Consider the following 27,021-nt stretch of genomic DNA (forward strand, 5'->3'; position numbering starts at 1 on the left):
ATATTAAGATGGCCTAAGACAGTCTCAGCTGCTGAAGTAAATGACTACCCTACTTCCAGAGGGATTCTTCTCCCCACTGTACAGTCACTGACAGTCCCCCTCATTGGATCTCCCCTGCACACTGTGCTTGGGGCATCAGGATATACCATGCCCTTTGAATAAAGACAGGGGTTCTTAGGAAAGGCCAAAGGCAACCAGAGAAGGCTGCAAAGCTGCATATGGGCTGGTGATTTTAGGTGAAATAGAGTCTGCGAAGCTGCTGGTCCTACCCTGGGTAAGTGTCTCAAAGTGAATGTTTGGGAGGAGGGGGATTGTTGGAGAGGCGGCACTGAAAGTAAAGACAAGACAGTCAGTCACTCTTTGTGCACTCTGGCACTGCTCATCAGGAAAAGAAATCAAAGCAGGCCTTTCTCCAGCTGGTTGTTCCCAACACAAAGAATGCTTTCCATGGGTATTGCCTTTGGAGCACTTATCTGCCAAATTCAGCCAATTTTCCCCCAGGTATCACACAACACCCCCTGCCAAGTGTCAAGGCCTCGCAAGGGTCTCCCTGTAGACTTTCTTAGAAGTTGAATGAATGTTGGTTTTTTGTTGTTGTTGTTGTTTTTTTTTTTAATGCAAGCAAACATAAAATCTGAGACTGGCATCCAGCTGAGTAATTTCAGCCAAAACAATTCTGGCAGTGCAGGGATCTGAGGAAAGGGCCCTATAATGGAAAACTTTTGGCCACTGTAGCAAATAGAGTTGCTGCCAGTGCTGTGCACAGTGCAAAGCATTGGACAGAAATGTTTTTTCTTCCCCTATTATTCTGTTTTAATCTCCCAGAAGTCTTATTTCCCTAACCAAACCTCAGGGGCTCTGAGTTTTGAAAATAAACTCATATTAGACAAAACCCATACAAAACATAATGCAGGAACATAAATGGCTGCTGCCAGTCCTTGGGCTCTCCCTCACCACAGTTTGGAAAGTTTAGCAATATCAACAGTCCCAAAGTGGATAGGCTACTCTTCAATGCAGTCATGAAGTAGATGCTTCCAGCCTTTCTCAGCCAGTGATAGGTGGCTCCTTGGCTGTAAAACAGACAGGTTGGCCTCAGTTCAAGAACACTCAGATTACAGTGTTAAAAACTTGGTGTTTCTGGGCTTAAGTAATACACACCACTATATATCTGAAAATGTAAGCATCCATTTATCTTGATAATAAATACTTTCCCTCTTCACATCTCAAACGGAACAGGATTTCTATCAACAAATGATGAGAAAGCAATACTCTTTGATGCATTCCCTTGGAGCCCAGAGAATCTTTAGGCATACTTTTTGCATTAATATGTACTAAGGGAATCCAAAGCATCCCTCTCTGGAGGATCAAATGTCAGACCAATATTTCCTGCTGCTTATACATCTAATCCACAAACTTCACCCCATCAGCAGCTTTTTTAAGGCCTCGATCACATCAGCTTTTGCTTTTGACATTGCATGCTGTATTATTACAATTTTTGCAGCACAGGAAAGAATTTCTTTTTCAGATCTACTGTCTCTTCTTCACCCCTTTGTTCCATGTTAAAAATTCATGACAGAAAGAAAACAGGACAAAAATACAGAGCATAGTCACTTCATTAAGTGCAGTTGTTTCAATGAATGGGAAAGAAGTGATTAGCAGAATGTGTTATACATGGCAACATGATGCAGAGCTTTGAGAATGGGACCTGGGATCAAACAGGGCGTGTTGCTAGTGAAAAATGTTTTGTCATGCAAGGAAAGACTGCTGCCTTCCTGAGCGTGGAAATCTAGTCCTTCAAAAGTGCTTCTGAGAAGCATTGTAAAAACCTGTATTTTATTTCCCTCCCCACTTCCTGAGAGTGCTTGCAGGATTTAATACTGCAAATGAGAAATACGTATAGAATTAAGGTTGAAAATAGTCGATGAGGCCCTAAAGCAGCCACCCACTAACTCCCAGCCCCCAAAATATGCATAAGTGGAAAAACTCCATTGTTGTGGTGTGCAAGAAGCCACATTTTGTTGACTCATTCACCACCATTCTCTTGGTAAGAAACCCATGAGACAATGAAATCTCATGAGACACAGTTCGTATAACTTGCTATGCTTCTAGGAGAGTCTGCACCGGGTGGGAGAAATCAGGAGGAAAGGAATATTACCAGTAATGAAAGAACCAGGCTTTGAAGATGGCAAACCCAAGGAAGAACCTAAGAGCCCCAGAACTTCATCTTGTTCACTGCCTACCTTTCCATATCCCAGAGCCAACCAAGTCCCTAAGGGAACTGAGATGCTGTTAATAAATCTACCCCAGGAAAGGATAATAGCCACAGCTCTTCCAGCAGCAATAAAATCCAAGTGGATTTGTACTTCTATAAATCCAGAGAGAATTCTCTACTTCCAATATGATGGTATATTCAATACATACATGCATTCTCAAGCCTGAAAATCAGCAAGTAAAATTCCGGATGTCAAAGACTATCGATGGTGTGAAATAAAGCGAATGTTCCCATCTCTCCCTCATTTACAGCCCACTTGTGTCTCAGTTCACAAACCATTCCAACCACCAAGAGTTAAAATTATAACATGAAAAAATATTTTTCTCTCTCTGCGTACTGAATTACCAACTTTTCATTAAAACCCTGGAGAGACACTTTATACTTAAAATCTCAACATTTACAAGCTGAGTGCTTTTACTTATAATTTCAGTTTCTTCCCCCAGAATACTTGATCTCTCTTTTCAATTTTCAGTTAGACTTGTTTCAGACATCAATTGTTAACTCTGGGGTTTCTCTGGGGACTGAGCAGCCAACAAAACAGTTTTCAGGAAAGTCTCTCTTGGACACTAAAAATGCAGAGGAGAAACTCCAAGCTGCAAGGAATGGGGAAGAACTGGTCCAGAATACATGACCACTTTTGTTGTACAGCCCCAGTGCTGTGGTTCTTCTTTAAGATCTATGTTGCATCCTAAAAGACATCTAAAAACTTCCTGTTCTATTCTGATATACTCTAATCTCTTCAGTGATTTTGTAAATTTGCAAAAATCTAAAAATAAAAAGAGATATTGGCATGCAGCAGATAAGGGAGGCAGAAAAATTTACCCTAAAGTGACATTTTAATCTAAATCACTTTAGTAATTAGTCCTTAGACAAACAGCTAGAATGGGCTGTCTGGCCCTCAAAATATTTGGTTTGCTTACCTACTGCATTAGCTCCAGTACTCTAGGAAAGAACCTTTTGTTTCCCTCCACCAAATGCCAGTTCAGGGCAAGGTGCCATTGTCTTTATTTAGTTTCTGAAAAGTTCTAACTATTTTGTTATTTGAAATACTTCTTGAGAAGCTAAATGGAGGCACATTTGCTGTACTAATCTAAAGGAACATAAACATCTCTCAGTCCACAGACGTTTTAATGGGTATAAGGCCCATAACAGAAGCTACAGTTATATGATGACATCAGGATCTTCCTTGTATTAAAATAAAAAGCCACAGTACTTGCATGCATTAAAATCCAGCAAGATTGCCAAGAAACTAATTGTCCGGTATGGGAAAAATGCCAGGAGACTTAGCACAGCTAAATGGTATGTAGGCCTGCAAGACTTGGCAAACCCCGAGAGAGTTAATTATCACATTATTGATAAAGTTAAGGACTTTTAAAATGTTTGGCCTTGCTTTCTTGACATGGAGGATTAAAGGTTAGGGTAATTTGCTCTCTCCAGGGTAACCTCTGATGCAAGCAAATCTAGTGCAATCAAAGGAAATTTTGCCTGAGTAAGGACTGGATGCTGAACTGGTCTTTGTCTTCCTGCATACATTCCTTCTGCTTTAAAGACACCCTGAGCCACGGCATTCTCCTTGACTTCTCTCTCTCCCTTTCCTCGGAAAGGGACACCATACGGCGCTTTTGACAATGCTGAGATGGGCTTTGAGCTTTCTGTCCCATGTGACCCATGCGAGGGCAGTGTCTAACAGTGCAGGGCTATTTCAAAGAACTGCAGAGGCCATTTATCCTCTCTTCTTCTCCCACGCAGAAGAGTAGTTTTAATTTGGTTGTTTAACTCTTTGAAGGTAGCTATTAAACAAAGGCTGGTGGCATAAGTGCTGCGTACACATAACAAAGGAGGCTCCAGTTTCAGAACTGTGGGATCCTCATGGCAAGAAATAGAATATATATATACCATAAGCACACAGGGTAGGCATCTGCTGAGACAGTAAGTAATTTACTCCCCGTTCCAACTCTGAATGAAGAACCACCATACCGTCCATCCAGCAGGACAGGAGCACTCCCCAGTGATGTGGTGGCAGACCCCTCCGTTCTGGCATGGGCAGCGCAACTCACACTGAGCTCCGTGGCTCCCGGGGGGACAGCGCTCTTCACAGCTTTGTGAGAGAGGAGAAACAAAAACCAAAGGGGTCATTTAATAGAACTTAAAGGAAACAGTAAAAGAGGAAAATGCACAACGCAGGTCATAATGAGAGTGAAACCTAAGTAAGCCTCAGCTGGCATTGCCAATTAGCCATGATTTCCATTATTTCTGCTGGGGTTATTTATGCGCCATGAATCCAATGCTGTAAGGCTGATGCATGTGTGCAATCTTTATGCATACACCAAATTCCACCTATTTCAGCAAGACAACTCTCATATCCCTGACAGTTTTTCTAATATGTAGCTGTTCTCTGATGAGGATGTTCATGCAAGTACTTACTGCTGAGAACACACATACTAATGTCAATGGGACCAGTTCTAATAGTACGTGGAACATTTAGCAGTGAGTGCTTCCAGGACTGAGGTCATAAGGCTATGAGGAAATCAGGTACTAAATAAAATATTCAAAAAGTATATCACTTATTTATGAGGGTTAATATTGCCTTTATTTTTTACCTCCTTCACGCAGGCCAACAACTATTATTAGACTGCAGAAATATTAAGTCACCTGTAATAGATCTCCAGCCAAATTCAGTGAGTAAATCATCTTTTCCCTTTAAATAATTTTGAAAAGCATAATTACTTCTGAAACTACTGAAAGATCTCTAATGAGTACTGATGTTACACTGTGGGCAATTTTAAACAAGGAACTATTTCTTGCTGTCCTAAAATTAATATGCAGATTTTGTGAATCCTACTGGTAAACTTTGTGTGGTATTTGGGGATTTAGCTACATGATTCTCGTTAAAGTTAATAGGAATCACACCGCTAAATCCCTCCTCACTACACTAAAAATTTACCCCCTAGATAGTAAGCTCATATAGTTACCAGTAATGCTTCCTCTGCTAGATAGAAAGCCAAATAAACTGGGGATGGTAAGTCCCATTTGATACCGCACTGGATTGCTAACGAGTAGAATGCTCAACTGCTTAAAAAAACTGAACTGTAATTTGGATTGTACTCACACACTGAAATTAGGAACAGCTACTGCTGTTGTAGCTACAGTTGCTGGGAAATGTCATGGAGTTTTAAGTTCATTTTAGCAGTAAGTTTTATTTTGGTATGCAGACAGGTATAATTAGCAGCAAATAACACAGATTTCCTTTATTTAGCCTCTCTGAAATTCTGTTACCTGCCTTCTGCAAAGGAAAGTGCATAATATACACATTGTGCAAATTCTGCTAATTGCTCACTGCATTAATAGTAGCCAAAGCAAAGCCGTTAAACAATGCAGGGTAAAGTAGACCCATCACTGAACTTACAACACCCCGGTGTATCCAGGAGCGCAGTGACATTCTCCTGTCTCGTGGTCGCAGGTCGCTCCGTTGTGACACTGGCACTGGAACTGGCAGCCCTTGCCGTAGCTCCCGGGCTCGCAGAGCTCCTCGCAGCGCCAGCCCTGGTACCCATCTGCACAGACACAGGCACCTGTGATGGGGTTGCAGAGGGCCTCGTTCTGGCACTGGCACCGGTTGCTGCAGTGGGGTCCCCAGTGATCGCTATCGCAACCTGTAAAACATTGAGCAGGACGGTAGGTACGTGTGGCACCACCGCCCCGCTGCTGCTGCTTGCTCTTGGTGAGAGGGCAAAGAGATGTTAACAGAAAGCAGCATCTTTGTGAAGAGCTCTCAAACCTTCTAAACCCAACCCCTGAGCCAGCAATGTACTTTAGCATGCAACGAGACAGCAGCATCAGTTATACACCTAGATTTGAGGACTTGTTTAACACCTTTACAGGATCAGAACTTAAATCTTTTAATATCCTGTTTCTTAGTGCCCTTAGATAGCTGGAAGGAATGAATTTATAGTGGAATTAGATGCAGAGGATCACATCCTGAGTACAGCGCAGTCAATGGCAGGTAGAACTGCCAAGCAAAACCTGTAGATTTAATAATGTCATCAAATATTGTTTCTTTGCACTGTTCCCTTGAGATAATAAATACCATCTAAAGAAGGCTATCTCCTTTAATGGCGTTGGGTTTCGTTTTTTTCTGGAGTTAAGAGATAGCAGGGCAGAAAACAACACTGGTGTCAGGATTTCTTAACCCAGACTAAGAGATGAAGGTATGGAGTGTATACACCAGGTAATTTGGGTGCCATTAATAGCATGTACTAGCACTAGAGAAGGGCTCCCAAGGCTATGGCAATCGACATGGAGGGCAGATTCTCTACAGAGCGCATTAAGGCACAGTGAGAACCATTCACACGGCAATCCTGCCTGATCATATCCATGATGAGAGGGAAATCAGAGTACAGAAGCAGCTTGATCCTGATTTGCTACAGAAACAGTAATCAGCACCTGCAAAAAACATGTGTAATATTTATGCATACTAACAGACAGCTCTAAGCAAACAGCCAGGGGTTAAGGCTTCCTCCATAAATGGTCAGGAAAAAAACCAAGGATTTCTTTTTGAGTCCTACCCGCACTTCCCAACCTGTCAGTACAGCGGTGCCTGCTGCTCAGAATGCAGCTACTGGCAGAATTGCTTCCAAAGACTCAGTTACAGACCACGCTCCCAGTACAGCTGGGAACCAGAGCTGGCTTCAATTATATTGGCAGAAACTCTTCTGCCAGTGTAAAATCCTCTGCCATGCAGGAAATGAGTGTGTAATCCCATCGACATAGCTGTCTTCACAAAGTCTTTTACTTGCAAACATGTAAACTAATCCCCAGGTGACAAACTGCTTCTCGGGGCTGGATGGCCATTTCTAGACTTAGCAATGCAAATACAAACACCGCACAAGCCAGGAGCTCGTGCCTGAGAAATTTCAGAGCCCTTTTCTTCCACAGCATGTACTTATAAACCCACAGCGACAACAGTATTTCTCAGCTAATTCTGGCAAGCCTTTTGTCCCTTTTCTTCTTGAGGAGTCAGACACTTAGCTATTGGTCAGTCTGAGGTTACTCAGCAGAAAAGGAATAGAAAGAGATTCCACTCAACCAGCGCTGCTGATCATCAATTCACAAATTTGTGTTTCCTGAGCAACGTCAAACCCATGAAAAGACAATTCCAGAGCCTCCAGGAGGACCTGCAGGGGTTTATAGATGCACGTGTGGTTTTGTGTCCTGAGGAAAGCAGAGTATGCAGCATGCTCCTGCACACAACCCTGCGCCTCATGCGAGGCACTTCATTGCTTTGCCTCACTTCTCCCACTGCCAGGGATGATAGTTTCTCACTGACACCACTGGGAGCCAAGCAAACAAAATCTTACTCTTTAAAAGTCTTAAATTATTACCGTGAATCTGTGAAAGAGGCGATCTATCTTTATTTCACACAGACGCTTGGTAAGACTCTGTAAGCCCTCTGGGGCAGGAAGCAAATCTGCTGGAGTTGATGGGGTTTCCCTGCAATTTCCATTCCAGAAATACGGACCTGTTTTCTGCAGAACTTGAAAATCAAGGGATGCAGCTCTGCACCTCCACAAAGGGCAAGCACCTGGAGCTTACAAGCGTAGGCAGCTTCCTTTAGTGTGGGGAAGCGAAATGCAGGAATCAAAGCTGACCCTTCCTGATCCAGAGATGTGATGCTCCCCTCACCTCAGCCAGCGATAGAGCCCTGACTGCCAGGGCAGCTGCTCTGGGCTGATATAACTCCAAGGGCAATTAACTGGCATAGCACAAATAATAACTCGCATTAGAAGACGTGCACTATTCCTTTGTCTTCCATACTGCAGATAAATACTCCAACTATCAAACTTGTCTGCTTGGTTTGTGTTTTTCACTTTGAAAGGAAGTGAAATGTTTTGTAGGATGGGAAAAATATTTCCCAGCATCAGCTCAAGCACCCTGTTTAGCTTTTACAATGTCTTCCCCAAACACAATTCCATTATATTATATAAGCCATTTATTTGAACACTTATTTACTATTCATATTTGGTCACATGCTTACTTTCTTCCTGCACCAAATTTCATTCCATGATCTAAGCAAGAGGAAGCACAAAACGTTCTAGGAAAGAACAGAAATTCCTCTAACTGGTTGAAAAATCTTTAAAAAAAAAAACAAAAAAAACCCCGACAAATCTGGATAACAGAAGAAGCCTGCAATGACTAGAAAACCAGCTGACAAACAGAATTTCCAAAGGCTTCTAAGTACAAGGCATCAGTGAGCACACATTGCACCATTCAGTATGTTTATCCCCAAGTAGCTAGCCAAAATGTTTTAATTATCTGTGAAATAAAACAGCTTGGCATACCAGATAGCTTCTAAGAATGTGAATTTCATGGGGATTTATTAGTGAGAGGACATAAAATGAGGATTAAAGTACATCTGAGTGCTCATGGAAGACACGGGAAAAAAACAGAACTAAAAGAAGGGGCTTTTACTGTGTCACATTTACAATGTCTGATACTGCTGGACTCCTTTTTATGTTCCTAAAACTGCAAGCACACTTTGACTGCAGCTCTCTGAACAGTTAGAAACCCCAACCATTGCACTGGTGTACAACCAGGGCTAACATCCCATTTTCTCTCTAGTGATGGGATCATACCAACACAGTGATGGGTTGCCCCTTCTAGATTTAAGTCTTTACCTCAGATGATAAAGCTTTTCCGCTTTAGCTGTCAGTTCAAGCCCTGTGCAGGTCACAGTGAGCAGGGCCATTTCATGCAGTATCATTTAATCTACTGCTGATTAATTGCAAAAGGAAATGAGTGAATTTCATTGGCACAGTACTAATGTAAAATTTGTGATAATGAAATATCATGTTCACTTGATTTTGCACTGCAGTATCCTAACATGAAAATAAGATCTTTGTTGCTCAAAATTTATCAATTCTTGTGCTTTGTTTTTTTTCCTTTCTTTCCCTCAAGTCTCATTCTGCTGTGACAGAATGTGGGGTTGCAAGTAAGTTCTTTACCTGTGCGATTTCACTGGGGCATTATGTGATATTTATTCTGTGCTCACATGTAGATCTGCGCTGTGGTAAACAACCTTTGTACTGTTCCAAAGATACAGACACATTGCTGATCAGCTCAATCTGAGTACTTCTTAGGAGTAGCTCCACTGAGCTCAAGAGGACCACAAGACTACTCAAGTGTGTAACTAGCCATGGGACTGAGGTCTAGTAGTTCCATCTAGAAAATCTAAAAACAAAAGAAACCAAAGACTTCAGTACCTGCAACATATTTTTGCAATGTACATCAGTATGGTAAATCCTAGCTGGAGTGGGATGGTGATTCCAGCTCCTGATGGTGATTCCAGCTCCTGATACTAAGCCAAGTATTCTCAGTGCCACGGCAGCCATTGTCAGCACCACCTCTCCTGTGCACACATACAACCCAAGCCTAGCACAGTGTAATCATACCCTTGTTGATAGCCTCTCTGTGTTACCATAATAGAGATAGATAATAACAGCAACAACATGTGAACAGAACACTGATTAAAGCTTACACAAGAGCTATGCTGTAAATGCATACGCCATTAAAAATGTCAAAATGATACAGAGACTTTAACTATACCATCAATAAGAAAAGCAACCTGAGAGTGGTGATGCCAGGAAGGTACAAATGCTCCCTTTAGACCCCACGTGTGTTTGTCAGTACCAAGAGAGATGAGTCTGGAATAGCTAGCGCTCTCCTGGGAAGTGCTGCATTAAAGGAAGCTGCCACATTTCAGGTCACGTGCTAACAGTGCCTGGCAAATGTGCCAACTTATTCACTTATTCCCCTTCAAAAATATGACTGGAGATTAATTGCCACCAATAAAAATGAAAATAACTCTGTAAAGGATGATGCTCGATGCCTAAGCGTAATTACTGCTGTCTGCATTAGGCAGTGTGACAGGTGAAAGATTCATCCCTCTGAGGAAAGGTTGCTCAATACAGCACAAAGTGTTTTCCTCCTCTCCACATCTCTGCCCCCACCCTGGAGCCTCAGTGCTTGCTGGAGCGAGGGCTCATTGCAGGAGGTGCTGCATGTGTCCTGTTACAGTTGTGCATGTCATCCAGTCACCAGCTTGGTCCTGTAAAATACACAGTGAGGACACACTGGATGTGCTGCATCCCTCCTGAATGACTACACTCCCCTCTGGGAATGATTAGTGAATTGCTGCACGCTGGGTCAATAGAGCTGCACGATATTAAGGGCAGCAATGGAAGTCAGACATAGATGAAGCAAACACATGAGTTTGAAAACTTAGCAGATAAATAAAATGACTTCTAAAGAAGGCATACTGAGTATTAAGGGACTAAATCCAACATGAGAATCAGATGTGCTCTTCCAACACTTTTCCATCACAGCATCTTGTTTCACAGCAGCACCACAACCTGTGGTCTTACAGCCTATGCTTATTTTGTTTTCACTGGCACAAACCTGTATGTGTACATTCTGTAGCTAGAGACCAGTCCTGTACTCCTGGTGTGCACACACAGTGGGATGCTCATCAAAATTCATGGCTCAAAACTTCCAGCAGTTGCTTTTCTCAGTCTGGGAACTCAGGACCATATTGTCCGATGGCCATTTTTGGTGAATCCACTCTTAAAAGGAACTTTTTGCACATTTGCAATGAATTAAGCACATACTGTAGCTCATAGTCAACAATCAATGTTCTGGAATGTTTCCAAATTCAGTTTGAGATGTTTAAATGCTACCCTTCAAAAAGGCAAACAATAAACAGAATGAACTTACTAAACCTAGGAAGACGTACTTTAAAATGGATTATGTTAGAATTTTTTTTGAAATTAGGGGTAGAATTTCCCCTTGGTATAACTGTAATCCTGTACAACGAGCCTGTGAGTACAAATTAAGGTGAAATGCAGCCCAAACTCTATTTTTCCACCTCTAACTCAGTTTTGGAATCCAGCTGGGTTTAAAATGCTTGGCCTAGCTAATGAAAGCCAGGAAAAGAAACAGCAAAAGCTAAAGCATACGCCTGGATGTACTGAATAAATAATTAAAATAATCAATTAGCTTTTTATTCTCTGTACTTAGCCCAATAGGAAAATCATAGCCCCTGTATCGAGCTGATATCTATTCATGGTACAAACATGATTCATTCTGGCACAGTTCAACACCTTTGGAAACGGAAGCCAAGGCTGCCATAGGTTTGAAACAAGGCTCGTGAGAAGGGAATCCTCTCGCAGTGACAGATCACGGGGTTTGGCTCTGAGCCATGCAATGCATCCCTTGTGCTGGCACTGCACATAATGCCCACACACTGCGAAAGGAATCTGCCAGTATATTGTAAAGTTACTTGCTGATCTGCTTGATTCTAAACCAAAAAAATGTTTATCTTGTAAGACTGTTTATCCTCAGAGTTTCCAACACATGTTTACGGACCGTGGCTGTCCTCAAAATAACCCAGATTTACAGAAATTCCATTCAGAAGTGTTTTTGCAAATACTTAAGAGACCAACATTCAAATTCTGGGATTTTGGAAGGAGAAAACATCCTCTATACACCAAGCACACCGGTGGCTGCAGATGGATTTGGCCACACTGCTTAAGCTGCAGCTGATTTTCTTTTTTGTAATTGCATGGAGATACCAATAACCTACCGTGCAGCAAGTCGTCTTCCTCAGGTCTTACAAACAAGACAGGATCCATAACTGCCACAACAATAAGTTGGATTTCAGTAAATAAATACTGTATTGAGAAACAATGAGGTTAATACGTAACCTTGCTGCAAATGCCATTTAGATTCTGTGTGTGGCTCCTGACAAATCCTCTGTTATGCAGAATTTACCGTCTCCAGTTTTGGCTGGAGGGGAATGGGTTTAAATCAGTAAACTAAACTAGCAGGTTTTTTGTTGGTTATGATTCATTTTCCTATCCTTTTCACCAACAATTTGGGACCCTCTCCATACACAGAGCAACACCCTGGCACTTGGCAGAGCGCTGTCCCACGCTCAGGGAAGTGCTCATGTGCCTCAGTAAGAATCCACCTGTATCTGATCCAGCAATAAAAAATTCAACTTGCCGATACCTGGTACCATCTCCAGATAATTCATTAGCTTTAATCCTCAAAGATTTAATCTTTATCAAAAGCCATCCATAATTAAAGTCTTTGGGTACTGAGTTGGGCTTCCCTTACGATCGTTCCTAGCAGCAGCCATGGGCCACTGGCTGTTTAATCTCTGCAGTAAGCAAGCAGTCCACAGAGAAGATGACAGACATCTCCTGTGAGCCCATTACCCACATGTCAGAGGTTTGTTCTGGTCCATGCTGATGAACCACGTGTCCAGCAGCCTCATGACACTCTTGATGGAATTTTTTGCGTTCTCCATTTACTTTCTGGGGGAAAGCAAACAAACTATGGAACACCACATATAAGTAAAACATTTGACTTATGAAGTTGGTGTCATAAAAAAAAAACAAACAGAAAATGTCAGATTAAAGGTTGGAAGGGCAGCAGTAATTCAGTGTTTGTGTCTATGAATCATGATACTGTCTTTCCCAATGTGAGCACAGGCTATTGTCTACAAGCCCTGGTATTTTCTGTTTTCTGAGCTCATATCTTTGCAGCCCTAAGGTTCCTGCACATGGCTTTCTGTGTGATGGTGTATGCTCTGAACTCACTGGCATTTTTATCTCCAATGCCAGACTTTCAGTCACAGCATACACTCCTACAACAAAGGAAATACCGGTCTCGATGTTTACATCTCTCAGACCTCCCAGAGAATTTATTTTGCATGTGTAAATAGGCATTTGTAAAACTATCAGCCCAAGTAGAAAAACCCGGAGGTTAATCTGAGGCTGACAGAACTTGCAGACAACCCAGTTTTCCAAGTTTATATATCAGTCTTCATCAGAATGAAAGGAAAAGATGGGAAGGGAGCATCAGCCGATTTCCCCCAGATGGATAGATTATTACTTTCAGGAGGAAATTAATCTATTTTTTTTTTCTTTTTTTTTTTTTTTCCTTAGGGACAGGAGGACAGTTTCTCATCCTTCAAGGAAGATTGTACAGATTCTCTCTGAAGTTCACTGTCTGAATCAGATAAGAACCATGCGGTTGATTTAGGTCATGATTTAATCTCCGATGATGATCACATTAGTCAATGACTCTCCAACATGTGGTACCTAATTCAATCACACCACTTTCGAGACCCCGCAGTTTATTCAGCATCCTCTGAGGGACCATTTTCTTTTGAAAGCGATCCTTCTTCCCAGAACGCCCCCACTGCACTCTGCAGAACGGTCAGCACCCTTACCTGGAGATGCATTTTCTTTCTGGACAAATGAAAACCAAATCACTCCAAGTCAAGGAAAAGTTGAATTATCTGGACGCCTGCCTCGTCAAATCCCATAATGAACTCAGTGTATTTTAGAAGAAACAGCATCTTCTCCTGATAGATAGCAAAGTGTTGTTTTCATAACTTCCAGCATGAGCTATTTTGACAGAGGCTTCAAAAGAAGTGAAAATTGGAACAAAAAAAACCTCTGAGAAGATTTCCTGTTTTTTTGCAGAAATTACTGCTCAGCTTAATGAGCCTTTAACTCCACTGACAGTCTCGATGTTACAAGGAATTTAGGATCATGAAACGCTTCATAAGGGAGCGACAACATTCTATACAACACTGGCTGCTTTTCATTATAATTTTCTAGAGAAGATGCTGCATTCTTTAAGAAGTACTGGGTTTTTTTAGTGTCATATTAATGAGAGGCAAAGTCTGTTCTTTAATTAGAATTTTACTGTGGTGAATTAAAAAATACATGGGCAGAGTATCAGGAGCCTAATAAAACTAAATGAAGATACTATCTTTCCTCCGTCTGAAACCCAGCAGTCTTTGCTCTGGCAAAACTTCCATCAATACTTATTATTGTCTAGGCTGGGCTCGTAATAATAGAATCTGCAAGGAGCTTATTTCCAAATTCTGCCTTCCAACCAGCTAAAACCTCCTCTCTCTCTTTTAATATCTACAATGGATTTGACATTTTCATTGACCATACCATGAAATTTCCCTGTAATGCTTCTGCACAGGAGTATTATCAGCTCTGCCTGCATGAAGGGGTAGAAACACATCTGGAAATGCCTAAAGCACTGCAGAACAGGTGCAGGGAAAGAGCTCAGGCATCCTTTAGCAGCCAAGTGTTGCAGGGGCAATCAGAGAGGCTGCAAAAGTATCGCTCTGAAGTGATTCAAAGCAAACCGCACAGAAACAGAGGGAGGAAATTAGGGTCTGTGGCCAGCATGCAACAGTCAAAAGGCTTATAGAATGCTCCATGCAAGTATTAAGATACTTGCCCTCTGTGTATGGTCTTCAGCTGAGCGCTTAGCAAAGCAGAGATGGGTTCAGAAACAAACCCATTCACTATCCCCATCTATTAGCAGCAGTCAGCTCTGCTAAAGCTTAGCACAGATCTACGGGGCCGCTGTGCTGGATGCCCACCAAGCTCCCTGCACACAAGGAGCCTGCACTGCTCTGACCATTGACATCCCCTTCCCACCTTCTGTGACTGCAGCACAGAGCTGGTCACACGTGACCAAGTGGGACCAACTCCATTTAGCAAAACTCTCAGGGAAAAGTGCTCAGCTCCTTTTTTTTTTTCCTCCACAGTGCATAAACTGAACATGAAAGGTCACCCTGCTGATGTTTTGCCAGATATGCAATATACCTTTATTCGCAGTTAAAGTAGTGCTTAAAGAAGAACATCTTCTTGCCACTAGATTAGCCAGAGTATGTTCCTTGTCATTCCCATCCCCATACAGGGACACATGCAGATCTTTGCCTTTGACTGTGCAGGTCAACATGCAAATTGACATGAGCAATAAGGCTTGGCCGATGGGTGGATAAAATGGTGCTATCAAGACAAGCATAAGGGAGAAATGCGACAGTTACCAACCCAGTTTCAAATCATACCATAAAGATTCACCTTCAAGGGGACGCATAAGCACATCTCTCATGCATAGCATAACACAGCACTGCCTCACCAGCCATTTTTAAGGTGGTCAATAAGCATTTTATTTTATTGCATTGATACTGAAACCCAAAGTAAACACTGTGGATTGTGATACTTGCTTTTATTTCCAGCAGTGCAGCTGGAAAGGAAAAACTGCTTCTTTCCCCATCCCATCCGTACCGCCTGCGCAATGCTTTCCAGACAAATAACATCAGCTTAAAGGCTGTTCTGCCCCAGTAAGTGAACCTAGGTAAAATCTTATCTTCCCTAGCGAGAATTCTGTTACCTAAGGACTTCAGGAAAGAATGAGAGCAGCAGAAGGCCTGGTGGCCTTTGAAATGTGGGTGTCTTTTATATCTGAAACAGTTCAAAGGCTCACAAAAAGCTATGTGCAGGTATCAACGCAAGCTGCTCGCTGTTCTCTTTTCTTCTAGGCATACTTGAATCTTCACATGGCTCTTTAATGTTACCTAATGTCTTCAAGATATCTTAAATGCACGGCCGTCTTTCTCTTACAATAAACCATTAATAGTAATGTCCCTTTAAGGCACATGAAAAGCAGCAGTTTTTTAAAGAAGTGTTGCCCTATGTAACCCAGTAAAAACTAGAATGTTCACTCATCAAAATCACACTGTGAAGATTGGCACAGCCTCTGAAAAATCTATTTAATATATTTATCAACAGAAAATAACAAATCTTAAACTACTGCAAAAATACCTAAGGGACTGGTGACTGAAATACTAGAATGTAGCCCTTCTTTTCACTGTCTTGGGGCACCAAGATTTTGGATGTTCTGCTAAGAGGTACTCAGAAAGGCAGAAAAATACTGCATAGCTTCAATACCAGGAGTCAAAGCACAGATGGCTCTCGATGGGCATGGATGGCAAACAACAAACATGGAGGACCAAAGCAGCACCGGAGGTACGTGTAGTAAAATCCCAGTGTCCTACACAGCACTACAGGCTGCACCACTGCTGCACCACTTGCTCAGGATGCTAATGCTGAGCACAGAGCAGCCACAGGTCTCAGAACCTCAGCCAGCAGGCCAAAGCCCCAAAGTGCAGAGCAGAAAATAAAGACTCAGTGCTGACCGCCCTCCTGTAGCTTCCCCTCCATACTGTCCTGTGGCAGTGCTTCAGTTTCGTACTGGAAAGCCAAGGAGGAAGATATAGACTTGTCTCATAAATTATTGAGATCAGATATCTAAAGCTTGATATTTTGTCTTCTGAACATGTTCAAATGCTGTTCACAGAAGCATAAATTAATGCCAGTTTCCAAACCAGAACTTGCTCTAAACTGGGAAATGAAACTTTTTGTTATGATGTTAATCACAGACAATTCTTAAACTGTTTTACATTTTGAAAAACAGGATAATCAAAACTGTTCATCCTCACAATCAGCTCTGGGTTTGCTGAACTGAAATGTTTTGACAAAATCACAACCATATGGAAGCCAGTGCTCCAGGAACAGTTTCACCATTGCGGATTAGTGCATTAAGCAATCAAATGTCAGGCAGTCAGAAAACAGTAAATCATCATGCTGCATGTGTTTTCCTCATTGTTTACAAACAATGCTCGTGCCTGGATCACTATCAGTGGGTCAGCTCCCAAGAAACCTGGAAAACTCCTGCAGAAGCTCCAGTGCTGCCTCTGCTGTGCTGTGCTCAGGGCTTCAGTCTCGCTTTTAGCAGTCCGAGGAACTGCCCACGTGAAACAGCTTTATCTCTGGATTAATTTAATCTCTTAGTGACAACTGTCACTGAAAAGTAAAAAGCAAAACAGACATACGTGCCTTTCTGGCTGGATGGCAACAGGCAAGCAAACGGGATTTTGCTGGAGAAGAAGACAGCATCTGTGCATTAAGATTTTTAATTGCCAGATTTCCTATAATGTTCAGCTCTCTTCACTTTCCTACTGGCAGCAGAACTATGTTTTAAAAAGCTAAAAGGAAAAGGAAGGATTTCGGATGAAACAATCATCAAAATTACCCACTGACCACAGTGCCCATCACAAGCATCACAGGCCCATCCAGTGCCCTCTGCGGTCAAGGAACTTCTTCCTGTTGCCTATAGTGGTCTTTGATAGAGGTTGGCCACAGCAAGTCAAGTTAGTGCCACCTGCAAAATCACATTGATGCCGTAACTTTCCTATTTCTTTTGCTAAGCAAGGTTCTCTGCTCACCGATGAATAACTGAGCAGAACAAACAGCGCACGCACACACCAAATATTAAATAATCAATGGGAAAGACATGACCCCGAAGCAGACCGTTTTGCTTGCTGATAAACAGGAACCACCCAGGGAAATGTCGAACGCTGCCTGGTGCTGTGTGTGTGGTGATTGTGGGGTAGGTGGTGGTTTAGGAATGCTGCTGACATCCACACACAAATCTGATGACACAGGAAATTAGCATCCGTTCTTCTCCCCTTCGGAAGAATTTACTAAATATAGCTCACCCTTTTAATATTTAAGGATATCTGCAGAATGTTGTTGTGTTTGAAAGGGTTCTTTCCTGACTGGATTTTCATCATCAGGCTTAGTAATCAAGTTGTTTTATTCAGAACGGATAATTATTAGTTGAATAATTAATTATTCTGAGTGCATTACTAGATAAAATTCAAAGTATGGTGGTGTATGAAAAAGAATATGCAACAATTTGGGTTTTAAATTGTGCAGTAAGATCAAAATGTGCAGGTTTTTTTGGACGTCTAATAGAACTGCCTCTATCGACAAAGCCCCGTGCACACACTGGCTAAATCCTCACGGTGCATTTATGAGCTAGAAAATATATTTTATCACCTTTTTATAGATGGGTCTTTTATAGAGTCAGTCAAATTACATTAAACTATAGAGCTATCCAGAAAGTGGCAGCATAGAGATAGAATAGCTCCAATTTCTAAAGTCTAAACTTATGTCCAGTTTTGAAAGTCTAAATTTATGTTACACTTCATATTTTTTCTCTACATTTATAATTCTACACTGAATTAAAGATATGAAAAATCTATTTTTTATGTATAGGGAGATTAATTCGTAAAGTATTTTTCTCTCTCTCATCAATAACACCAGTTAACGAAGCAAACACCGGTACAGGTAACATCGCTGTGTGCTGACTGAAGGTGAGGCTGGTGCAGGACTCAGACCTCCTGAGGAAGGAGCACCTGCAGCCTGGCCAGCATCGTTTCAGCCCTAGGAGGTGACAGTAAGTGACATTCAGGAGACACCTCCACAGTGCTGTGACTGCGGCACGCACGAGGAGATCCAGCTGGCTGGAGCCCAGCCCAGCACAAACAATGCCAGCCCCTTCTGCTGCCATCACCCTCTGATTGCAACGGTGGATACAACCCTAATAACTGCTTATTCAGTATAATTAGACTCTAATTAAAGGTGGCTAAAGCAGTAATCACTTGTTCACTTGCTCTAAGTGCCATGCCCCAAGCTTCCTGAGCGGAGACAAATGTGGAAGGTACAGAGGTACAGAGCAAAGGGACGCTGCTGATCCGGGGGACAGCCCCAGCCTGCACTAGAAAACCACACAACAGAAAATGAGGAAAATCTCGAAGTCCTTTATAGGTGCAGCTGATATACAGTAATCCAGCAAAAACGTACCAAGTTTCTAGGATTCCCACTCCTGGCATTTCAGTTCCCAGCTCTGCCACGCTCTTAAGGTACCATGGGACACTCAGACCACATCTTTTTTCTCTGTTTACTTCCATCGCCATAAACACTTACATGGGGTTTTACAGACCTGTGGCTGATTTCCTCACTCACCTGGGCTCCAGCAAAACAAAACCCAGCTAAGTGACACAGAATTTGCTGCAAGACTTTCCACAGACTGCAGTGGCAGTGATGTGCTTTGTTTGTTTGACTGCCACGATCTAGAATTTCCTGCAAATCGAGGGATTCAAAAGGCAGGAAAACTACACACAAAGATACCACTGGAGTTCCTGCAAACATTCGCTAATGGAAATTGCTAAGTGTAAAATTAATTAAGTTCATACTGTACCAGAAGGACTTGTCCTTACAGAGACTTTGTAGCTAGAAAAGTTTGAATGCTTTATTGTTCTGTAACTCACATATATGCAGACTCTTCTATTTGGCACATCCTTAATTTCTGTCAAACTAACAGAATTCTAACATTTTCTGTCAGGGAGCTGTAAATCTTGAAAAAAAAAAAAGTTTTAAAAAAAACTCCACTGTTGACTCATTTCTCTCATTCCTAGCAGATCAGAAATAAGGAAGACTTGAAAGCAACATCATGAGCCCAAGAATTATCCCTGCCTCTTGAAAGGCAGACAGAAAATTAAACTGGGGGATCTGTGTTAAGGTGGAAATTACTAGGTCTGTGCACTTGAAAGATTAAGAAGGTGACTTCCCACTGAGACTTGAGAACACAGGTGCACATCATTTTTAAAAATATGCATTTTTAACCTTTTAAATTTGCTAGCAAAGCAAGGAAGTTCTTGAGGAACTGCAGTAAACACGGCAATTCAATCAGCTTCTTCCAGACTACATTTCACAACTTCCCAGTTCTTTAACCCAGGAGGTCAGTCTGTGGAAGACACTTTGGCAGATAGCAGTACAGGAGCTAAAAGGAGTTGAAAGCAGCACAGAAACTCTTTGTTAGGTACTGTATAACCAAATCTCTTAACTCACTGCAGAGATGGCTCTGGGGATGGTTGTTGATGGTCGTTGCTGAAAGCAGTGTCCTGTCCTCTGCTCTTCCTTCTAGGATTTGCAAGAGGATATGCATAAAAAGTAATTTCATTTAAAAATGTTTGGATACCAGGAAAAGGTTCTGCACTGGAGGTTGTGGGCATGGAACAGTCTGCTGGGGCAGCAATCACAGCACCAAGCTGCCAGGGCTCAAGGAGCATCTGGGCAATGCTCTCAGCACATCTGAGGTTTGGGTGGTCCTGAGTGGAGCCAAGAGTTGCACTCAGTGATCCTCATGGGTTCCTTCCAACTCAGGATATTCTATGATTCTGTGATTAAAACACCTTGTATCATTTTTTAATTCACAGCTCTACAATCAACACAGTAACAGGAGAGAATGTTATTTTTCAGAGGATTCTAAAACATGTCAACTGAATATAGATTTCAAGGGTTTTGTTTTTTATGCTTTCTCCACTCAAGCGACTTCAGCCTGTTAGACCTGCAGACTCTTAAAAGAATTACAAGCTCATAATGCAAATACTCTGAATTTCACTGAAAATCCAAACACCATTTGACTGCCAAGGAATAACAAGCACGCTTTATGCATAAACCAACTAATTCTCTTTTCTAAGCCTCTGGAAAAATAGCAATTGTCGCTCATCTACACCTCAGAAATAAACTTACAGTTAATTTCCACCTGCCCTCCAATTACAGGCAGACCCCTGTGCTGCCTGCTTGCATCTCACTTATGGAAAGAGGCCCCAGCTGAGGAGCAGGACATCCATGCTGATGGTGATTCTTTGCACAGGATAAATACTACAGCAAAGACTTAAAAAGAAAGGACGGTAATGAAAATCCTGATCCACAGCCCATTGAAATGAAAGCAAATATACCACTTGCTTTGCAAATGTAGCCCCATAACTTGTTTTGTTCTCAGATTTGTTCTGGCACCAGAACTTCTAGTTCCCACCCACAAAATACTGCCAGGTTGAATCTTAGTGTAAAAGATTTGAAACTGTCAATCCAAGTTCTTGTTTTCACAACTCTCAATTATTGTCACATTTTCCATGTGGGAGATCTTTGATCCGTCCCCCCCTGAGCACAGCTCTGCCCATGCAGCTGCCAGCATCCCTGCTTCCGCTCCAGTACCTCTGCCTGAGCTCACTAGTTACACCACCTCTGTAAAATGCTTTATTGATGCCAAGGTTCTACAGCTTAGTTTTAAGGCACTCTGCAGTGGTGCTTGAACATATCTGAAAGATTCTCCGTGGTATCCATATGTTCTCAATTGTCAGTGAGGTCAAAGCTGACAGCTTGCTCAGCCCGCCAGAGATAGAACTGTAAGTCTTTGGATTAGGACTTTTAACAACTCTGCTTTTCCTGATGCTTGTGCAAACCACTCAATCTGTCTTGGCATTTAAACTAAAGACATTTTTATTTGCGGTTGCTTTTGACTGTTCTTAGAAATACACTTCAATGAAATACTGTTATTGTAAAAAATCCCTTAAAAACCAGCTCAAGGTCTAGAAAAACGACACGAATTCAATCATAGTAACCTTTTTCACTAGCACATTTGGCAACCATACTTTGCTAATTAGCAATGATTTAAATATTATTGCTGTTAAATCCACAGGCCAGTTAATTTTAACTTCATGGCCCAGGAATGCTTAGCACTGTTTACCTATCAGCATTTCACCACCCCATTAAAGAAGAAAACACTTCCTCCCTGTTTTACTAAGGGCTTAGCCAAATCTAATTTATAGCAATCATAATCAAATAGCTGAGGGCTTTTTCTCCCCCTAAATATTTTAAGTTAGATGTAGTGGAGCAGTTAAGATTTTTACTAGGTTTTGATCTTGTATTTTGTGAAGATTGGAGGAATTATTTCTTACTCTCGTGAATTTCTCAGGTTATCCGGTACTTCCTGCACTCTGAAGCAGGGAAAGGTATTCTGGAGAAAAATAAAGCAATTAAAAATGCAATACGAAATGTGCCAGGGCACATGAAACAAATATCCCAGTGCAGCTCACAGTGGGCTATTGAAAAACCCCTGTGCAACATCTGTAAATTGCACTGTGACATTAGGAACTACCAAAGAGCCTGATGATAGAGGACAGTAGCAAAGCTTTTCTCACACAACCACCTCTTTTAGCAATTAGATCATACAAGTTTGATATTATCAGGAAACTGGTTTACCACTGATTGGCAAAGGTCCATTACGCTCTCCAGCACCACCATCACGAGCCACCCCTCACCTAAACCAGGTCATCTGATCTTCCACAAGTGTGAAAGCCCAGTGAGAAAACGTGGCAGTTGGTTGAGCAAAGCACAGGAATGTGTGGGCCTAAAGTATTCCTGCACTTTGATTCTCCTCTTATGAATGTGTGCAAACAGAACAGGAGGAAGAAAGCAAAGGATGGAGAGCATTAGATGGAGAAAACACAGCAGGAGGAAAGGAAGAGAAAATGCATAGCAGGAAAAAACAAAGAGGGAAATACATTAAAAGGCACAAAAGAAAAAAATACATAAATTTCAGAAATAACAGAGACAAACAACTGAAAGGAAGGCTTTACATTCCTGCTGTCCTTGCAAAGAGCATCACCAAGGACTCTCTTCATTAGTGCCCCACATAATATGCCCATGAAGATAACAAAGGTCACCGACTCGTAAGGGGAAGTAGGCAGCAACGGGCAGCCCATTGTAACTACACAGAAATGATCAATTTGTTTATCCTTGTTAACCAAAAGCAGAAAGCAATGTGATAAAGGGATGGGCCTGCTTGTGCTCCCCAAGGCCTCCATTCCCAGCCCACTCTGCTCCTGGAGCCAGGCACAGGCTTCTTGCCTTTCACTCTTTGATAGACAGGGAATAATGACTGCAAAAAACAAATATCTGCTTCTTGCACACACACATCTGATGTCTGATTTCCTGGGAGCTGTATTAGCAGGGTTATAGCAGTCAATTTTTAAAACTTAGGATAGCATTAAAAAACTGACAAATGCCACTCGGTCACGTCCACGTTGTCACTGTTATTGAAGCCTCTGGAGAGAGTGTCAAAGAAATAAAGCAAATTTCTTTTTTGCTTAATTTGTGTCAATTGATTTCCTATTTTTAATTAATAATTCTAATTATGATGCAGCAAAATTACCCAACAGACACAACTAGTTTAATCAGCACGTATTGATTGTAACAGTAGAATTATCCCAATGTTCCTGACACCATCGATTTTCTGTTGAGCGAGTATAAGAAAACACAGGCTGGACGGACTCTGCTGTCAGCTAACGGCACTGATGATCCCTGAGCTATGAATTGGTGCTCCTGACCTCACAAATAAAAACACAGACATTATCTACTGCTTCAGCACTTCAGAGAAGCAATCTGGTGATTAAGTTATGATACAAATAAGAGGGTTTTAGCCATAGCGACAGCAGCAAGAAAATCAAGCTAGCACAGACTGACTTGAAGCAAAAAGCAAACGGTGAGGCAGCTGTCAGGAAAGAGTTTGTAAAACTTAGCTCTCTAACTCATTTGCTTTAAATTCCTAATTTATCTTCATTTTGGACAGCTCCAAAACACCTACTTAACTGCAAGCACATGCTTAGATGTGTGTGGTAAGCACTTCCCTGTTCTTTGCAAATAGCTCATCTGGTAAGATGCTCGCAGGGCCAGCAGGATGTACAGGCATTGACACCTTCCTGCATATAGCTAATGTTCACCCTAATGACACTGTTTCCATCAGCATCTCACTGTTGCTCCTCCACAAGCAGTGCTCTAGGGATGAGAAATAATAGAGAAATTACAGAGAAAGCGTGCTGTGATCCAAGCTACTATTCAGCCCTTTTTCTAAGTCACTGGGAATTCAGCAATTCTCTGTTCATTAAGTTCCAACTTCTGCAGAAACAATGGAAAAAGCCACCTGGAATGGCACAACACTGAAAACACAGAAAAGCTTCGCAGCAAGTCTCTGTGGTGTGCCTTGCACAGCCCTCTGGGGACTGCTGCCTTACTGCCAAGGTACAGCACCTAAACCGGCTGCAATGAAATGGGGTCTTCCTACATGGGTGTGGAGCAACCAAGGGCTCTCCCCTGTGATTGCCTCAATAACAGTAAAGAAATCAAAATCGTTTGAATCCCAAGGAAAACAGCAACTTCTCATAGCAGCCCAGAGAATCCGTGTGCAATGACAGAGACTGTAACAGAGATGAGTTTGAACCAGATCTCTGGAACCAAGCTGTTCCCAGCTTTGTAGGCAAATGTGCAATGAGAGCTGAATGCTGGGCCAAATAACACTACAGAGTGGACAAGAAAGAACAGTGCAGATGCTGCATAAAGGCAATGGAAAGACAGAGATGTATCACAGATTTCACAATAGGAAATATAGCTGAGAGATTACTCCCTTACCTGAAGTGTAAGGAGGACCAGCTTGGGACTGGGACCAGTTTTAGGAAAGCAGGGTTTTAAATCTGTTTGGCTCACTGCAGAGGTAAGTACTGTCTGTCAGAAGCTAATCTACCAAGTTTTCCCTTATTTGTTTTTTTTTTTTTTTTTCCATGATAGTTGACAATGCAAGCAGATTTAGCAAAAAAGCAACTGTGTTAGAAGTGAAATCACCAGTAACACAAAAAATACCATTATTCCTTTAGCTGTAAATTAATCTTAAACATTTTCTGCTTACTCAAACTATAATGTGTCAGTAACAAACACGACTGCACTAGTTAGCTTTTTGGCTAAAATATTTGGAGCAGTAAATTTGATAGATAATTACAGTAACAGTTGTTTGTTCTTTGCCAAACCTGCAGCAAGGCATGCCTGCCTGCAGAGTTATGTCTTTTTAAGCACAAAAAGATAAGCAGTACACATCATACACTTTGAATAATGAAAAAGATTTCCTATGGCCAGCATGTCAGAAGTGGAAACAGACTGTGGTTTGATACAAACCATATCTATTTATGTAAAATGGTATTTTAATTGGAGTTACTTATCCCTGTGATATAAACGAGGCAATGAAAAATGATGGATGCACTCTGGTAATTATTGTTATACCACCTTGCAAGCTACAACAAAAAAATCTTTCATGTACATAATGGTTGTTTAAATTTTAATAAGAGACAGAACTGCACTTCAGCAGGCAAAATATTAATGCTACATTTTGGGCAATATTTATATTTAAATATAAACAATATTTAACTGAACAATCAGAATATATGTGAAAGGCTGGGTGGATTTATTTAAATGATAAATCAATCTATTTTTGAAACACACAAAAGAAAGTGAAAAATGCATTAATGAGTTACTTATCACAGCAGGAAAGTAAAGCATGACACAGCATAAACTCATTGTGTCTCCAAGTATAAAACGTGGTAGTATGTATGATGGCATGGATACAAATGGTCTCATAGCAGTCACTGTTGTTGCTCCTTCATCTCTGCCGAACAGCAAAGGTTAAGAGTGCAAAAACAGTTTCTGTTCATTATCATACAGAATGAATAGCAATATAAATTGTTAATAATTGTTATACCTATGGGGGAAGCGGAGCAATTTTGCTCATTTAAATGAAATGAAAGCTGGGCACCAAAGTCATCCTTCACTTCTTCTCCAGCTACAGAACAATGCTCCCCAGAATGTAAAAAGGCCCCAGTGCTCTCCATCACAGCTATTACAGACTTTCCGGAAAACAGAACAGCCAATAAGGCTCAGAGAGACTATTAACAGAGTACAAGTCTTGGACAGTGCAGAGATATCAAATGCAATAGTCCTATTATAGATAAATCTTCTAAAGATAGAAAAAAAAAATGCAGAACAGTGACTGTCTGTACAATCAACCAATGCATCATTTGTCAGAAAATAAATGTCCAGCTTATCTTGAAAAAAATGCCAAGAAGTTGCTTGTAAGAGAGGAGTGTATTGAATAAAAGACTAAGGCAATCAAGACCTTCTGTGGTTATAATCTCATTTGTGCATTGACAGTATTTCAGTCAATAGACCGTCATACACTAGCTAGGAGTTGTATTGTAAAAAGGTTTGGACCATCATACCCAATTTCATGGCTGAGGCCATGCAAGGTCAGAGAGTGGAATCATTATTCTTAATACGGTGATTGATCAAGCCATAAATCCAGCAAAATTACATTTTACTTTGGTGTCTCCCATAGAGATTTTTTTTTTTTTTCCAATGCAATTCATATGTATTATTATTTCTAGCAACCAGATCACAGCATCGGGATAATCAGTGCATATAAAGCATGATCTTGGTTTTATTCAAATGAACTGCAAGTCCTCTCTCTGTTAGGGCAGCAGGGGAAAGGCAGGGCAGCTGCCAGGTTTCTCAGGGGCTAGTTCCTAATTCTCTGCGGTTCTGGATGCAGATTAGCACATCCTGAACATTACCACTAAATAAAGCAAAAGGAGAAGAGGGCCTCTCAGTGAACCTGAATTAAATGTAAGAAACCAAATGAAACCCTCAAATTATGTCATTTCAATCTGTATTATGAAACAGCTGCACTGTGGAACAAAGAAGAGAACAGTGCTGTTGACTGGGGAACAGTAGCAGTTGGTCCTAAGCCACAAGAGGAACTTGCTGCACTGCACAGTTCTGCATTGCATTGCAGGCTGCAGGATATAATTGAACTGTTAGGCTTTGGAGTCCCTCCCCATTGTGAATGCAATACTAATGTGCCATACTGAGCTTCCCCAGACAATAACAGGGATAGGAATAAAAAAAACCTGGCTGTCCTAATTCTGCACAAACCTCTCTAACTCAGCTTCATTTAGTCACCTGAAAAGGGGGAAAATACTGCAAGCAGAAGACATCAGCAAATTGTGCAACACAGATGAAGGGCATTTTTCTTAAATCCGTGATTTGATCAGCTCAGGATACGTCCCCCATATATCAGTAATCACCTGGATAGAGGGTTTAGCAACTAATTCTCATTATAGAGATGTTAAGCAGTGATTTTTTAAAAGTGAGAGTTAAGCTGAGAAGAGCTTTTTGAGTAGGAGCCAGTGTGCTCAATCAATTAAATCATCATAAGAGAAGAAGAATCAGACCAAGGGGAAAATGTGTGCGCGAGGCTGATCATTAGTACAACTGAACTGTCACCTGAGTGTAGGCTGGACT

At 41.5% G+C, this 27,021-nt stretch overlaps 1 protein-coding gene across 6 annotated transcripts in view; it reads right to left on the reverse strand.

Moving 5' to 3' along the window:
* The window catches only part of MEGF11 (multiple EGF like domains 11), a 273,539-nt gene that overhangs the window by 85,083 nt on the left and 161,435 nt on the right, over positions 1-27,021 (reverse strand). For all 6 annotated transcript variants that reach the window (XR_016470490.1, XM_090149151.1, XM_090149152.1 and 3 more), the window contains 2 exons: positions 5,679-5,925; positions 4,250-4,370 (listed from right to left, as the gene is read on the reverse strand). Coding sequence is in view for 5 of the 6 variants with exons in the window: in XM_090149151.1 (XP_090005277.1) it covers positions 4,250-4,370; positions 5,679-5,925 (368 nt within the window). In the remaining variant the exon portion in view is untranslated. The remainder of the gene's footprint in view (positions 1-4,249; positions 4,371-5,678; positions 5,926-27,021) is intronic.

Source organism: Phasianus colchicus, chromosome 12 (genome assembly GCF_987193195.1).
Source record: "Phasianus colchicus chromosome 12, bPhaCol1.hap1.1, whole genome shotgun sequence".
NCBI lineage: Eukaryota > Metazoa > Chordata > Aves > Galliformes > Phasianidae > Phasianus > Phasianus colchicus.